Genomic DNA, 15,709 nt, shown 5'->3' on the forward strand with positions numbered 1-15,709 from the left:
CAGCAGCAAGTGTGGTGTTTGTTTTTTATTTTTGTCTTTGTCTCCGTGCCGTTGCTGTCGTTGTCCTTCAATAAGGTTGACTGCATTCAGCCAGTGCCAAAAGAGGAGCCCAGTCCCGCTACCAAATTCCAGTCCATCGGGGTTCAGGTAGAGGACGACTGGCGGTAAGTCGCATAGAGGCGGTGGCTGCCTCTCCCTCTCCTCCCCTTCCCTCTGCTCTCACCTCTCCTGCTCTCCCTAACCCACTTCTCCTTGCTGGATTTCTGATAACCAAGCTGGGTTTGGGGTTTGGGCAGTGGCCCAGGCATTGGAGGCTGGGCAGGCAGGCGGGCGGGCCCATGAGCGCTTGCTCTGTGAGATCAATTGGCCCACGGGGGGCCGCAGCCGGCAGAGACACGGCCCAGCACCCCAATGTTGGTGGTCTTCTGGCCCCCACTGCAGTAAACAGGCAACCTTATGACCTTGTCCATGTGTGTGTGTGCGCGTGTGGGCGCGGGTGGGGCAAGGGCTGAGCAGAGAATGAGGCAGGGGCTGTGGGACCCGCTTCAGGCGCATGGTGAGCAGATGATGCATCCGTTTCTCTGTCTCCCGTGTGTCCGGGTCGGGGTGGCCTCTGGTCTCTGGCCTTCTTGGTGACTCTCACCCCTTCCTGTCCCCACCCCACTCCACACCCCTGTCCCCCCCCACCAGAAGCAGCGCCCCCTCTCACAGCATGTCCTCCCGACGGGACACCGACTCAGATACCCAGGATGCCAACGACTCAAGCTGTAAGTCATCTGAGAGGAGCCTCCCGGACTGTACCCCACACCCCAACTCCATCAGCATCGATGCCGGCCCTCGGCAGGTCCCCAAGATTGCCCAGATCAAGCGCAACCTCTCCTATGGAGACAACAGCGACCCTGCCCTAGAGGCATCCTCGCTGCCCCCGCCTGACCCCTGGCTCGAGACCTCCTCCAGCTCCCCGGCAGAGCCAGCACAGCCAGGGGCGTGCCGCCGGGACGGCTACTGGTTCTTGAAACTACTTCAGGCAGAAACAGAGCGGCTGGAGGGCTGGTGCTGCCAGATGGACAAGGAGACCAAAGAGAACAACCTCTCTGAAGAAGGTGAGTGCTGCAGGGATGGGCCCCAGGCTGGAGAGAAAGGTGCACAGCTCGTTCTCCAGCCTCGGAGCCTCCAAGTGGGAAAGGCCTCAGTTTCTCTTCTTGAGTGAGCTGTGAGCTCTCCTCTTATTTCCATTCTTTCCTCCCTTCTGTCTATCTACCTAAGCTGAGCTTTCTCAAGGAAGGGTGTACAGGCTGTGGGCTTGAATCCCAGCCCTTCCCTTCCTAGTGAAGTGACCTTAGTCAAGTGCCTCCGAACCCTCCGTTTCTTCTATGTAATGTAGAGCTACTCCTGCCTTCTCTGGGGGCATTTGTGAGGATTGAAGGTGGCAGTGCATGTAAAGGGCCCGAAGACGTGTGGGACACAGAAAGTTGGTACCATGCTTATGTCTTAAACAGCTCCTTATTGAGTGCCTACTGTATGCCAGGCACCAAGGATCTAACCATGGGCCTCAGCAGGGTGTGAGGAACTGTGAATGGGTGAAATAGAAGCCATCTACTTCTCTACTTCTGTTTCTCTCTATCCATGCCTCTTTCCAAAAATCCCTCTAGGAAATGAGTTCCGGAAAGAGCTAAAAATATGTAGGGAGCCTAGATTCACAGGTGGTTGTTAGCAGGAGAGAGGTGGCCCCTGGGAAGCTCCAGGCCGTGGCCCCAGCAGCTACACTCTGCCCTGACTTGGTTCAGTCCAAGCTCATCCTCCAAGAGAGCCCCTCTACAGAACATGCAGGAAAGACAGGTCTCCAGAGTATCCAGAAAGGATGAAGTCAGCATCCCACTGACACCTGATGGCGTGAAGCCTGAGGAGGGTACCCTTGGATGGGTCTGTATCCATAGACCTTTAGGCCAGTTCCCAGGTTTAATGTCACACCTGCTGCTGCACAGGGAACTGTTGTGAGCTGTGTACTTAATAACTTTGCACAGTAAGAGTATTTAACAAATCAGAATGGAGCCAAGGACCAGAGAGTGCACTGAAATACTTCTAATAGGAACCATCCAGCCCACTGCCCGACCTCAGACTTCTCTGCTTGCAGCTGTCGGTAGCTGTACATCCTGGTATTTGCCTTCCTATTGCTTTTTTTTCTTTTAAATGTGATTACCTCTTAATTCTTCTCAAATCAGTCATCGTCATGTATTGATTTCCTGCTTATAAGAGGTGAGTAGTTAGCTGTATCACCTCTGCCTCCTGTGCCCCACCCTGCATGTCTTACATCACAGTTTTGGCTTAAGTAACCACCAGTGTATTTGTTTACTGTAAGCATGTAAATATTATTGTTCACTGCAGAGCCTAATACTATATTATGGTTTAATTTCCTTTTCTTACACACTTTATTTTTCCTAGCATAAATGATTGCCCCATCTTTTTTATACGCTTCATTTTCTAAGTTCTTATTTGTAATGTTTTACACACTCCACCAGAGCTGCCAGCCTTCATCAGTATTATTTTTCAGATATGCAGACATATCAGATAATCTCATGATTTCATATTTTTCCTGGTGCACTTCTGTCCTCTGTTCTGATCTGGCTAGGTTACTCTCTGGGCCTGCTGCCTCACTGCTATCCAGAAACTTCCCTTTTCATCACCTGGGACTGCCCTTGGCCGCTGTCCCATGGGGGACACCCTGCTTTCCAGACCACGTGGCCTTCTGCTTTCTTGGCATAATCCCTCATTTTGCTGGAACACACCTTTAGTTCGAGATAAATTTTTGGCAACTGCATGTCTTTATTCAGACCTCACACGGTTTGGCTGAGTATAAAGTTGAAAATAATGAATTATATATGTAATGTATATGTATATGTTTGTATATATAACATATGTACGTATAAAAATGAAGTTGAAACAATTTTCTCTCAGGATCTTTAAGGCTATATTGTGTTTAGCTTCTGTTACTTGTGCTGAAAAGTTTGATGCATTCTAATTTTCAGTCCTTTGTGTGTTTTTACTATGGAAGCTGTTAGGCTCTTTGCTTGACCTCTCTTGTGAAATTTCTCAGTGCTGTGCTGTGGAATGGGACTTTGTACAGGAATGTACTGTGCCCATAGTTGATAGCCCCTTTCTATATGGAGATGCAGGTCTTTTGTTTCTGAGCAACAGCCTTGCATTAATTCTTAAAAATAATTTCCTTGCTTTCATTTGCTCTATTTTCTCCAAAATTTGTGTCACTTAGACGTTGGACCTGCTGCACTGAGCCTCAGTCTCTGATCTTTTCTTCCTCATGTCTTTTGGTTATCTTTCTGTAAGGCTCTTTCTTTTTTTCTTTTCCATGCTATAACATCTGTATTGATAAATAATTTGCATGCCATGAAATTCACCCATTCACCCTTTTATTTTTTATTTTTTGAGAGAGCAAGAGAGAGTGCGTATGCACACACATGAGCGGGAGAAGGGCACAGAGAGAGAATCCCAAGCAGGCTTCATGATCACAGATCCCAACATGGGGCTTGACCCCACAACCCTAGGATCATGACCTGAGCCACAATCAGAGTTAGACGTTTAACCGACTGAGCCACCTAGGCAGTAACACCTTTTCAAAGTGTACAGTTCAATGGCAGTTAGTACACTCAGTGTTGTACGACCATCACTATTAATTTCAGAACATTTTCGTCACTCCAAAAAGAAACACTGTAACTATTAGTAGTCACTCTTGGTTCCTGCCACTTTCTCAGCTCTTAGCAACCACAATTCTGTCTCGGTGGATTTGCCCATTCTGGACACTTTTATAAACGGAATCATACAGTATCTGGTCTTTTGTGTCTGGCTTTTGTTTTGTATAACATTTTTAAGGTTCACTCAAGTTGTAGCAGTATCAGCACTTCATTCCTTATTGCTGAATAATAGTCCATTTTATGGGTATACTTCATTTTTTATACATTTCATCTGTTGATGGACATTTGGGTTTTTTCCACACTTCGGCTAGTATCAGTAATGTTGCTGTCAACACCGTGTATAAGTTTTTGTGTGGAAGTATGTTCATTTCTTTTAGATATATGCCCAGGAGTAGAATTGCTAGATCATATGGAAACTCCGTGTTTAACTTTCTGAGGAACGTGCCAAATGATTTTCCACAGTGGCTGCACCACTTAACATTCCCACCAATGATATATGAGGATTCTAATTTATCCATATCCTCACCAACACTTGCAATTATTGGTCTTTTTTTTTTCTTTTTTTTAAGTTTATTTATTGAGAGAGAGCACAAGCAGGGAGGGGCAGAGAGACAGGAGAGAGAGAATCCCAGGCAGGCTCTGCACTGTCAGCCTGATGCAGGGCTTGAGCTTGCAAACTGCAAGATCAGGAACTGAGACGAAACCAAGAGTCAGACACTTGACCGACTGAGCCATCCAGGCACCCTGCAACTACTGGTCTTTTTGAATCTAGCCATCCTCGTGAGCGTGAAGTAGTATGTCATTATGGTTTTAATTTGCATCTTCACGATGGCCAATATTGTCCAGCATCTTTGAATATGCCTTGTGGCTATTTGTATATTTTTGTTTGAGAACTCTATGGAGATGGGGACATTTCCTGACTTGATCTCCAAACTCCGTCCGTCACATGTTTACTGTGGCCATCCATACAACAGGTCATTCTACTGTTCTTTTTCATGATATTTTGTCCTTTTTTTATGCATAGAGTGTCTCCTGCCCCTGCGAGACCTACATATATAAATGTAAGTTTTCCTGGGACCCTGTGCTCTGTCTTTAGGTTCCGTCTTTGTATTTGTCTTTTTGTTTTGATGTTTCCTGGAACATCCAGTCGTCTTGGTTATTTCTATTGAAAAGTGAGGAACTGATGTAGGAGTAGGAGGTTATGTGCTGGTATGTTAGTAATATATGATAGTAACATCACAGATGAAGAAATAATTATTTAAGCATCAGGATGTAAAGACTCTAACAGAAAGGTAAAAGCCATCACGAATAATGCTGTGTTCAAGTCTTCTGTGTATAGATAGATGTAGGAGTGGAATGGTTGGATCATATTTGTCATTTTTTTATTATGGTAAAATATACGTAACAAAAAGTTTGCCATTTTAACCACTTTTTAAAATGTTTATTTATTTATTTTTGAGAGAGAGTGAGGGAGAAGGAGAATCCCAAGCAGACTCTGTGCTGTCAGCACAAAGCCCAACATGGGGCTTGAACTCACCAACCTTGAGATCATGACCTGAGCCAAAATCAAGAGTCAGACGCTTAACCAACTGAACCACCTAGATGGCTTTAACCACTTTTAAGTGTACAATTCAGCGTCATTACTTACATTCACAATGTCGCACATCATCAGTATTTATTCCCAGAACTTTCTGACCACCCCAAACAGAAATTCTGTACCCATTAAGCAATAACTACCCATTGCGCTCCCCGCAGCCCCTGGTAACCTCTAATCTGATTTCTCTATGAATGTGCCTATTTGAGATATTTCATATAAGTGGGATGTTGCAGTATTTGTCCTTTTGTGTTTGGCATGTTTTCAAAGTTCATCCATGTTGTAGCATATATCAGAACCCTTTTAAAGCTGAATAAGATTTCCACTGTGTATAAATACCACATTTTGTTTTTCCACTTAACTGTTGATGGACACTTGGGGTTAGTTCCCCCTTTCAGCTACTGAGAATAGTGCTACAGTGAACACTGGCAAGCAAGTATCTGTTTCAGTCAGTTTGCAGTTCTCTCAGGTATATACTTAGGAGTGGGATTGCTGGGTGACTATGTTTACAGCTTGCTGAGGAACCGCCATACTGATTTCCACAGTGGCTGCACCAATTTACATTCCCACCACCAATGCACGGAGGTTCCAATTTCTCCACATCCTTGCTAACACTTGTTAGTTTTCATCTCTTAAAAAAATAGCCATTCTAGTAGGTATAAAGTAGTAGCTCATTGTCATTTTGATTTGCATTTCTGTAATGATGTTGAGCATCTTTTCATGTTCTTATTGATCATCATTTGGGTATCTTCTTTGGAGAAAAATCTATTCAGTTCCTTTGCCCATTTGTTAATTGGGCAGTCTTTTTCTTGTTGAGTTGCAAGAGTTCTTTTTTTTTTTTTTTTTTTTTTTTTTTTTTTTAATTTTTTTTTTTTTTCAACGTTTTTTATTTATTTTTGGGACAGAGAGAGACATAGCATGAACGGGGGAGGGGCAGAGAGAGAGGGAGACACAGAATCGGAAACAGGCTCCAGGCTCTGAGCCATCAGCCCAGAGCCTGACGCGGGGCTCGAACTCACGGACCGCGAGATCGTGACCTGGCTGAAGTCGGACGCTTAACCGACTGCGCCACCCAGGCGCCCCAGGAGTTCTTTATATAATTTTTGAATAATAGGCACTTATTAAATATGTGATTTGCAAATATTTTCTCCCATTCGGTAAGCTGTCTTTTCATTTTCTTGATAGTATCATTTGATACACAATAGTTTTTAATTCTGACCTGGTCCTATTTATTTTTCTTTCATTGCTGTGCTTTTACTTATTTAAAAAAAAATTTTAATGTTTTTTTTCTTTTTAAACATTTTTTTAAATTTTAATTTTTTTTTCCTTAATTTTTTAAATTCACATCTAAATTAGCATATGGTGCAACAATGATTTCAGGAGTAGATTCCTTAATGCCCCTTACCCATTTAGCCATCCCCCCCTCCCACAATCCCTCCAGTAACCCTCTGTTTGTTCTCCATATTTAAGAGTCTCTTATGTTTTGTCCCCCTCCCTGTTTTTATATTACTTTTGCTTCCCTTCCCTTGTGTTCATCTGTTCTGTGTCTTAAAGTCCTCATATGAGCGAAGTCATATGATGTTTGTCTTTCTCTGACTAATTTTGCTTAGCATAATACCCTCTAATTCCATCCACATAGTTGCAAATGGCAAGATTTCATTCTTTTTTTTTTTTTAACATTTATTTATTTTTGAGACAGAGAGAGACAGAGCATGAACGGGGGAGGGTCAGAGAGAGGGAGACACAGAATCCGAAACAGGCTCCAGGCTCTGAGCTGTCAGCACAGAGCCCGATGCGGGGCTCGAACCCACAGACCGTGAGATCATGACCTGAGCCGAAGTCGGCCGCTTAACCGACTGAGCCACCCAGGCGCCCCATGATTTCATTCTTTTTGATTGCCGAGTAATCCTCCATTGTATGTATTTGTATATATAGACATACACCACATCTTCTTTATCCATTCATCCATCGATGGACACTTGGACTCTTTCCATGCTTTGGCTATTGTTGATAGTGCTGCTGTAAACATTGGGGTGCATGTGCCCCTTCAAAACAGCATACCTGTATCACTTGGATAAATACCTAGTAGTGCAATTGCTGGGTCATAGGGTAGTTCTGTTTTTAATTTTTTGAGGAACCTCCAGACTTTTCCATGGTGGCTGTACCAGCAGTGCAAAAGAGATCCTCTCTCTCCACATCCTCGGCAACATCTATTGTTGCCCGAGTTGTTAATGTTAGCCATTCTGACAGGTGTAAGGTGGTATCTCATTGTGGTTTTGATTTGTATTTCCTGGATGATGAGTGATGTGGAGCATTTTTTCATGTGTCTGTTCGCCATCTGGATGTCATCTTTGGAGAAGTGTCTCTTCATGCCTTTTGCCCATTTCTTCACTGGATTATTTGTTTTTTGGGTGTTGAGTTTGATAAGTTCTTTATAGATTTTTGGATACTAACCCTTTATCTGATACGTTGTTTGCAAGTATCTTTTCCCATTCCATCGGTTGCTTTTTAGTTTTGCTGATTGTTTCCTTTGCTATGCAGAAGCTTTTTATTTTGATGAGGTCCCAATAGTTCATTTTTGCTTTTGTTTCCCTTTCCTCTGGAGACGTGTTGAGTAAGAAGTTGCTGTGGCCAAGATCAAAGAGGTTTTTGCCTGCTTTCTCCTCAAGGATTTTGATGGCTTCCTGTCTTACATTGAGGTCTTTCATCCCTTTTGAGTTTATTTTTGTGTATGGTGTAAGAAAGTGGTCCAGGTTCATTTTTCTACATGTCGCTGTCCAGTCTTCCCAGCACCACTTGCTGAAGAGACTGTCTTTATTCCATTGGATACTCTTTCCTGCTTTGTCAAAGATTAGTTGGCCATATGTTTGTGGGTCCATTTCTGGGTTTTCTATTCTGTTCCATTGATCTGAGTGTCTGTTTTTGTGCCAAATGTTTATTTTTGAGAGAGAGAATGACAGAGTGCTAGTGGGGTGGGCACAGGGGACACAGAATCTGAAGCAGGCTCATTCTCTGAGCTGTCAGCAAAGAGCCTGATGTGGGGCTTGAACTCACAGACCACGAGATCATGACCTAAGCCAAAGTCAGACCCCTAACTGACTGAGCCACCCAGGTATCCCTACTTATTTTTAAATGTATGAATATATATTAATTTAATAAAAATTAAAATTAGGATAAGAAGATGGAAGCGCTGAGAAACTAACTGGCAGCTCTGCCTGGGCAGGGCTTGTTGAAAGGTAGGCTTCTATGGACACCTAAGAAAATTGGTTTTAAATAACATACAGTAAAAATTACATCAAATAATAAAGGAAGCCAATTACATTAATATAGTCATCAAAATGTGTACTTCTTTCTTAAGGCATCAAATAACAATGTAGCAGTGAGTCTAATTATTAGAGTTTCAAAGTAATGATGACAGGAAACATTATTTCAAGATAACTGTGACAGCTATAATGTGATATGAAATTATCTGTGATTTCTATTGGTGACAAAGTGACAGGTACTGCTTACAATAAAGTGGTCTCATTGTCCATCTGAGTTTAAGGACATTGTGCTGTAAAGGGTGACTGGGTGACCAGCTGGCTCTTTCCTTAGGGGAAGACCTTGAAATGTTAGTACTCTTTCTCTGCAGTCCTTCTTCAGAGACAAATCTGGTTTCTCTAAGAGGCAATATTTTCTTTCATACATATAATATTTACGACCTTAATCATTTATATTCTTTTATTATTTTTTTCAATGTTTCAAGTTTTTATTTAAATTCTAGTTAGTTAACATGTAGTGTAATATTAGTTTCAGGAATAGAATTTATTTATTCATTAGCCATTTTTATTTTATTTATTTTTTTATGTTTTTAAATGTTTGTTTATTTTTGAGAGAGATGACAATGCACAAGCAGGGGAGGGGAAGAGAAGGAAGGAGACACAGAATCTGAAGCAGGCTCCAGGCTCCAGACAGTCCACAAGAGCCCAATGCGGAGCTCGAACTCATGAACTGTGAGATCATGATCTGAGCTGAAGACGCTTAACCGACTGAGCCACCCAGGCACCCCTCATTAACCATTTTTAAATGTACAGTTCAAGAGCACCTGGCTGGCTCACTTGGTGGAGCAGTGCTGACTTGTGATCTCAGGGTTGTGAGTTCAAACCCTACATTGGGGATGCAGCTTATTTAAAAATAAAATCATAAAAATTAATAATAATAAATAGCAGCATCTGGGTGGCTCAGTCGGCTAAGTGTCAAACTCTTGGTTTCTGCTCTGGTCATAATCTCACGGTTCATGAGTTCGAGCCCCACAACGGGCTCTGCACTGATAGTGTGGAGCCTGCTTAGGGTTCTCTCTCTCTCTCTCTCTCTCTCTCTCTCTCTCTCTCTCTCTCTCTCTCTCTCTCTCCCCCCCCCCAATAAATAATTTTTTAAAAATAAATGCACACTTCAGTGTTATTAAATACATTCATAGTGTTGTACAGCCATCACCGCCATCCATCCCTGTAACGCTTTTTATCTTGCAAAACGTTTCAGTTTTTACCCATTGAACGATAATAACTCCTTATTCTCCCTTCCCCCTCAAGTCTCGGGCAACCATTATTATACTTTGTCTTTATGTTCCGAATACTCTAAGCACCTCATAAAAGTGGAATCACACAGTATTTATCTTTTTTGATTGGTTTGTTTCACTTAGCATTAATGTCCCCAGAGTTCATCCATGTTATAGCATATCTCAGAACATCATTCCTTTTTATGACCGAACAATACTCCATTATGCATATGCCACATTTCGCTTATGCATTCATCCATCAGTAGATATTTGGATTGCTTCCATGTTTCAGCTACTGTGAGGAATGAATTCCGCTGTGAACATGGGTGTCCAAATACCTCTTCAAGTCCTTGCCTTTCAGTTCTTTTGAATATATACCCAGAAGTAGAGTTGCTGGATCATATGGTAATTCTATTTTTAATTTTTCATAGTCATTGTATCATTTTACATTCCCACCAGCAGTGCTCAAGTGTTCGAATTTCTCCACATCCTTGCCAACACTTGCTATTTCCTGTTTTGTTTTTTTTTTATCATAGCCATCCTAATGGGTGTGAGGTGGTATCTTATTATAGTTTTGACTTGCATTTCCCTAATGATTAGTGATTTTGAGCATTTCTTTATGCGCTTATTGGCCATTCACCTATCTTCTTTGGAGAAATGTCCATTGAAGTCCTTTGCCCATTTTTTTTTACATTTTTTTAAATGTTTACTAATTATTGAGAGAGAGAAACAGAGAATGAGCATGGGAGGGGCAGAGAGAGGAGGAGACACAGAATCCGAAGCAGGCTCCAGGCTCTGAGCTGTCAGCACAGATCCTGACGCAGGTCTTGAACTCACAAACCTGATATCATGACCTGAGCCAAAACTGAGAGTCAGATGCTTAACCAACTGAGCCACCCAGGGGCCCCTATATATTCTAAGTATTAATTCTTTACCCAGATATATCATTTGCAAGTATTTTATCCCCTTCTGTGGGTTCTCTTTTTTTTACTCTATGGATAATGACTTTTAATGCACAAAATTTTAAGTTTTTATGAAGTCCAGTTTGTTTTTTCTTTTGGTACATGTGCCTTTCATGTCAGAGCCAAGAAATCACTGCAAATCCAATTTCCTGAAGCTTTTGTGCTGTTTTTTCTTTTAAGAATTTTTCTGTTGAAAAAAGGTCTTACATTTAGTTCCTTGATCCATTTTGAGTTAATTTTTGCATATGGTATTGGGTACTTTTCCATGTGGATAGCCAGTTTTCCCAGCACCATCTGTTGAAAGGACTGTCCTTTCCCCATTTGTCCTGGTACTCTTGTCGAAAATCTTTTGATCTTATATGCAAGCGTTTATATCAAAGCTGTCTATTTTATTCCATTGGCTATAGGTCTGTCTTTATGCCAATACCACTGTTTTAATCTCTGTGGCTTTGTAGTAGGTTTTGAAATCAAGAAGTAGGAGTCCTTCCATTTTGTTCTTTTTCAAGATTGTTTTGCATATTTGGGTCCCCTGAATTCCATATGAATTTTAGGATGGGTTTTTCTGTTCCATCTAAAAAACAAACAAAAAAACATAATTGGGATTTTTGAAAGGGACTGTACTGAATCTGTAAATGGTTTTGGATAGTATTGACATTTTAACAACATTGTCTTCAATCTACCAATAGGGGATGTGTTTTTGTTTATTATGTCTTCTTTGATTTCTTTTAGCAGTGTTTTGTAGTTTCCATTGTACAAGTCTTTCAGCTCGTTGGTCAGTTATTTATTTTATTCTTTTTGATGCTATTGTAAATGGAATTGTTTGTGTAATTTTTCTTTCATCTTATTCGTTGTTAGCATATAGAAATGCAACTGATTTTTTTTCGCTTTGTATCCTGCTATTTTGCTGATTTATTACTTCTAGTTGTGTATGTGTGTAATCTTTAGGGTTTTTTACATAGAATATCATTCTGTAAGCAGAGATAATTTTACTTCTTCCTTTCCAATGTAGAGGTCTTTTCATTTTCTTGCCTAACTTCTCTGGCTAGAACTTCGAATACTGTTTTTTGTTGGTTTTCAATTTTAGAGAGAGAATGAAAGGGCAAGCAGGGAAGTGGGGCAGAGTGGCGGGGCGGTGGGGGGAGAGGGAGAGAGAGGGAGAGAGAATCTTAACCAGGCTCCATGCTCAGTGTGGAGCCTGACTCGGAGCTCAATTCCATGACCCTGGGATCAAGACCTGAACTGAAATCAGGAGTCAGACGCTTAACTGACTGAGCGATGCAGGTGCCCCTCCAGTACTGTTGAATAGAAGTGAGCATCCTTGCCTCATCTCTGATCTTAGAGGAAACACTTTCAGTCTTTCATCATTGAGTATGATGTTCACTGTGGGTTTTTCATAGATGGCTTTTATTAGTTAAGGTAGTTTCCTTCTATTCCTAGTTTCTTGAGTTTTTCTTATGGAAAGGTGTTGAATTCTGTCAAGTGCTTTTTCTGCATCAATTGAGATGATCACGTAGTTGTTTTTCTTCATTCTGTTGATGCAGCATAGTAGCACATTGATCAGTTTTCATGTTGAATCATCCTTGCATTCCAGGAATAAACCCCACTTGTTCATGATGTATAATCCTTTTAACATGCCACTGAATTGTATTTGCTAGTATTTTGTTAAGGTTTTTTTGTGTTGATGTTCATAAGGGATATTGGTCTATAGTTTTCTTGTAATGTCAGTCTGGCTTTGGATTCAGCATAATGAGGCTTCACAGAATGAGTTAGGAAGTGTTTCCTCCTTTTCTTTGTTGGGAGATTTTGAATACTGATTGAGTACTGATTCAGTCTCCTTACTAGATAAAGATCGACTCAGATTTTCTATTTTGTCAGGATTTAGTCTTGGCAGGTTTTACGTTTGTAGGAATTTGTCCATTTCATGTAGGTTATCAAGTTTGTTGGTGTGTGACTGTTCTAGAACTCTTACAATCTTTTTATTTCCATAGATTTGGTAGTAATGCCTGTACTTCCATTTCTGATTTTAGTATTTGAGTCTTTTTCTCTTAGTCCCTCTAGCTAAACTGTGGTCAGTTTTGTTGATCTTTTTGTTCCTTAATTTTTCTCTATTGTTTTTCTATTCTCTCTCCCCTCTAATCTTTGTTTCCTTCTTTCTGTTGGCTTTGGATTTAATTATTTTCTAGCTCCTTAAGTTGTAAAGTTAGATTGTTGATTTGAGATCTTTCATGAGTTTTTTTTGTTTGTTTTAGTAATACAGATTTTTAAGTTTATTTACTTTTAAGGAAAGAGAGAGAGCCCACGCATGCAAGGGAGGGGCAGAGAAAGAGAGAGAAAGAGAGAATCCTAAGCAGGCTCTGCACTGTCAGCAGGGAGCCTAATGCGGGGCTCGATCTCATAAACCATGAGATTATCACATGAGCTGAAATCAAGAGTTGGATGCTTAACCGACTGAGCCACCTAGGCACCCCTGCACCTTTGATTCTTAAGAACACTTTCTGTGTTCCAGGGTGCCTCGGTGGCTCAGTCCATTGAAGTGTCTGACTTCAGCTCAGGTCATGATTTCCTGGTTCGTGAGTTCAAGTCCCACATCTGGCTTGCTGTTGTCAGCGTGGAGCCTGCTTCAGATCCTCTGTCCCACTCTCTCTCTGCCCCTCTCCTGCTTGCACTCTTTCTCAAAAATCAAATAAACATTAAAAAAAAAAATACCTTCTGTGTTCCAATGGCATAGAGATTTTTTCATGGTATCAAATTTTGTGTTTTTCATATTTAGGTGTTTAATCCGTCTGCAGCTTATATTTGTGTATTCTATAATTTCATTTTTTTCATATGGAAAGCCAGTTGTCATAACACCATGATTATCGAAATCATTACTTTTTTCACTGATTAGTGATACTTTTCAGTCACAACCTCTGTGAAATTTTACCTCAACAGGGGTATGTTTCTGGGCTGTATTCTGTTCTGCTATTTTGTCTATTTTTGCATTAATACAACTGTTAATTGCCATAGCTTTTGAACATTCCTCAGTATCTGGTAGAATGAATCCCTCTTCCTTATTGTGTTTGTTCAGAAATAAAAAATTTACATACCTCTTCATTCTTTCAGTACTAATTTTGGAATGAGTTTATTGAATTCCGTGGAAAAATTTTGCTGGGGCATTGACTAGAAATAGAATTTATAGATGAATTTGGGAAAACTTGATACCTGTAAAATACTGAGTCTTCTAAGCTATGAATAAAGCTTAATTCTGTTTATTCAGATCTCCCTTTTATATCCTTCTATTCAAGTTTGATGAATTTCTTCATGAAGGTTTTACATATTTTTCTCAGGTTTCTTTCTTGATACTATCTAGTTTGTGTTTTGATAGTAAAATGAATTCTATTTTGCATATTCTGATTACTTATTTGGAGATCTGTACATTGATCTCATGTGCAGCAACCTTGTATAACTCTGTTCTCTTTAGATTTGCATCATAAATAACATTCACTATAATGACAATTTCGTATCTAATTTTACCGTGCCTCCAGCATCTCTTGTGTAACTGCAGGCATCAGGACACTGTGGAATAGTAGGAAGACAGCAGCACGCCCTCCCCTGGTCCTGGCACGCCCTCCCCTGGTCCTGACATCCATTCAGTGAATATTTACAGGGTACCTGCCATATACAAGGCACTCTTCTAGCTTCTGGGGGGAAAGAAGTGAACAAAACAAAGCCCCTGCCCTCGTGGAGCTTACATTCTCATGGAGAGAGACAGAAAATAACCAAATAGATAACGGCTCATGAGTTCAAGCCCTGCGTCAGGCTCTGTGCGGACAGCTCAGAGCCTGGAACCTGCTTCGGATCCTGTGTCTCCGTCTCTTTCTGCCCCTCTCCTGCTCATGCTTGGTCTCTCAAAAATAAACATTAAAAAAAAAAAAAGGGTGGGAGAATTCGAAGGATGTAACCATAACTTAGGTAAGATGAGATGGTGGTTGCCATTGAGCGCTTCTGAGGAAGGGGGCAGATTCTGGATACAATTGGAAGGTAGAGCAGGATTTCCTGACAGATTGGGTATGGAATAGGAGTGAAACAAGTCAAAACCGGTTCAGGATCTGGGTGACGAAAAGGATGGAGTTGGGCTAGGGAAGACCGGTGCAAATATCTGGAGTCAGGAGTTCCATCTCGAGCATGTTGAATGCGACGCACGTTACCAGCTATCAGAGTGGGGATGTCAAGCAGGCAGGGGGATGCAGGAGCTGGGAAGGCCGGTCCTGAAGATTACACTGGGAGTCTGCCAGCATATAGGCTCAGATCAGAAAAGGGGTAGAGACATGAACACTCTGAATGGTGGGAAAGGAGTGACCAGTAAGTTGGGAGAGAAGGCGACTGGAACCCAACTGAGTGGTTTTCAAGAAGAGAGACTCTGTTGTGTCACATGCTGCTGATGAGCATAGCAGATCAGATCTAGATATGTAAGGTTTTTAAAATTTTTTTAAAATTTTAAAATTTTATTTGTGAGAGACAGAGACAGCACGAATGGGGGAGAGGCAAAGAGAGGGGGAGACACAGAATCCAAAGGAGGCTTCAGGCTCTGAGCTGTCAACACAGAGCCCGATGCAGGGCTCGAATCCACAAACCATGAGATCATGATCCAAGGTGAAGTTGGATGCTTAACCGACTGAGCCACCCAGGTGCCCCTAGAAACGTAAGGTTGCTGGAGGCCTTGAAGAAGTGACCTGTTCTGGTGGAAGGGGGTGGGGGTGAGGGGCAGCCTGACTAGAGAGGGATTAAGAGGAAACAGTAGTAACTGGAGACAGCAAGTAGAGACAAAGAAAAAGTATTGATGACTTTTTCTGTACAAGAAACAGAAACAGAGGGATATAGGGTCAAGAGAGGGTTGGGGGGGTGGTTTTTCCTTTGTTTTTAAATGGAGTGA

The 15,709-nt window shown here is 41.5% G+C and overlaps 1 protein-coding gene across 11 annotated transcripts in view; it reads left to right on the plus strand.

Moving 5' to 3' along the window:
* Positions 1-15,709, plus strand: part of DLGAP4 (DLG associated protein 4) — a 200,491-nt gene that overhangs the window by 169,118 nt on the left and 15,664 nt on the right. For 8 of the 11 annotated variants that reach the window (XM_058685502.1, XM_058685497.1, XM_058685496.1 and 5 more), the window contains 2 exons: positions 76-164; positions 691-1,103. In XM_058685502.1, coding sequence (XP_058541485.1) covers positions 76-164; positions 691-1,103 — 502 coding nt within the window. The remainder of the gene's footprint in view (positions 1-75; positions 165-690; positions 1,104-15,709) is intronic. The other 3 variants (XM_058685498.1, XM_058685501.1, XM_058685507.1) reach the window with 1 other exon arrangement.

The sequence above is a fragment of the Neofelis nebulosa genome, chromosome 9 (genome assembly GCF_028018385.1).
Source record: "Neofelis nebulosa isolate mNeoNeb1 chromosome 9, mNeoNeb1.pri, whole genome shotgun sequence".
Classification (NCBI taxonomy): Eukaryota; Metazoa; Chordata; class Mammalia; order Carnivora; family Felidae; genus Neofelis; species Neofelis nebulosa.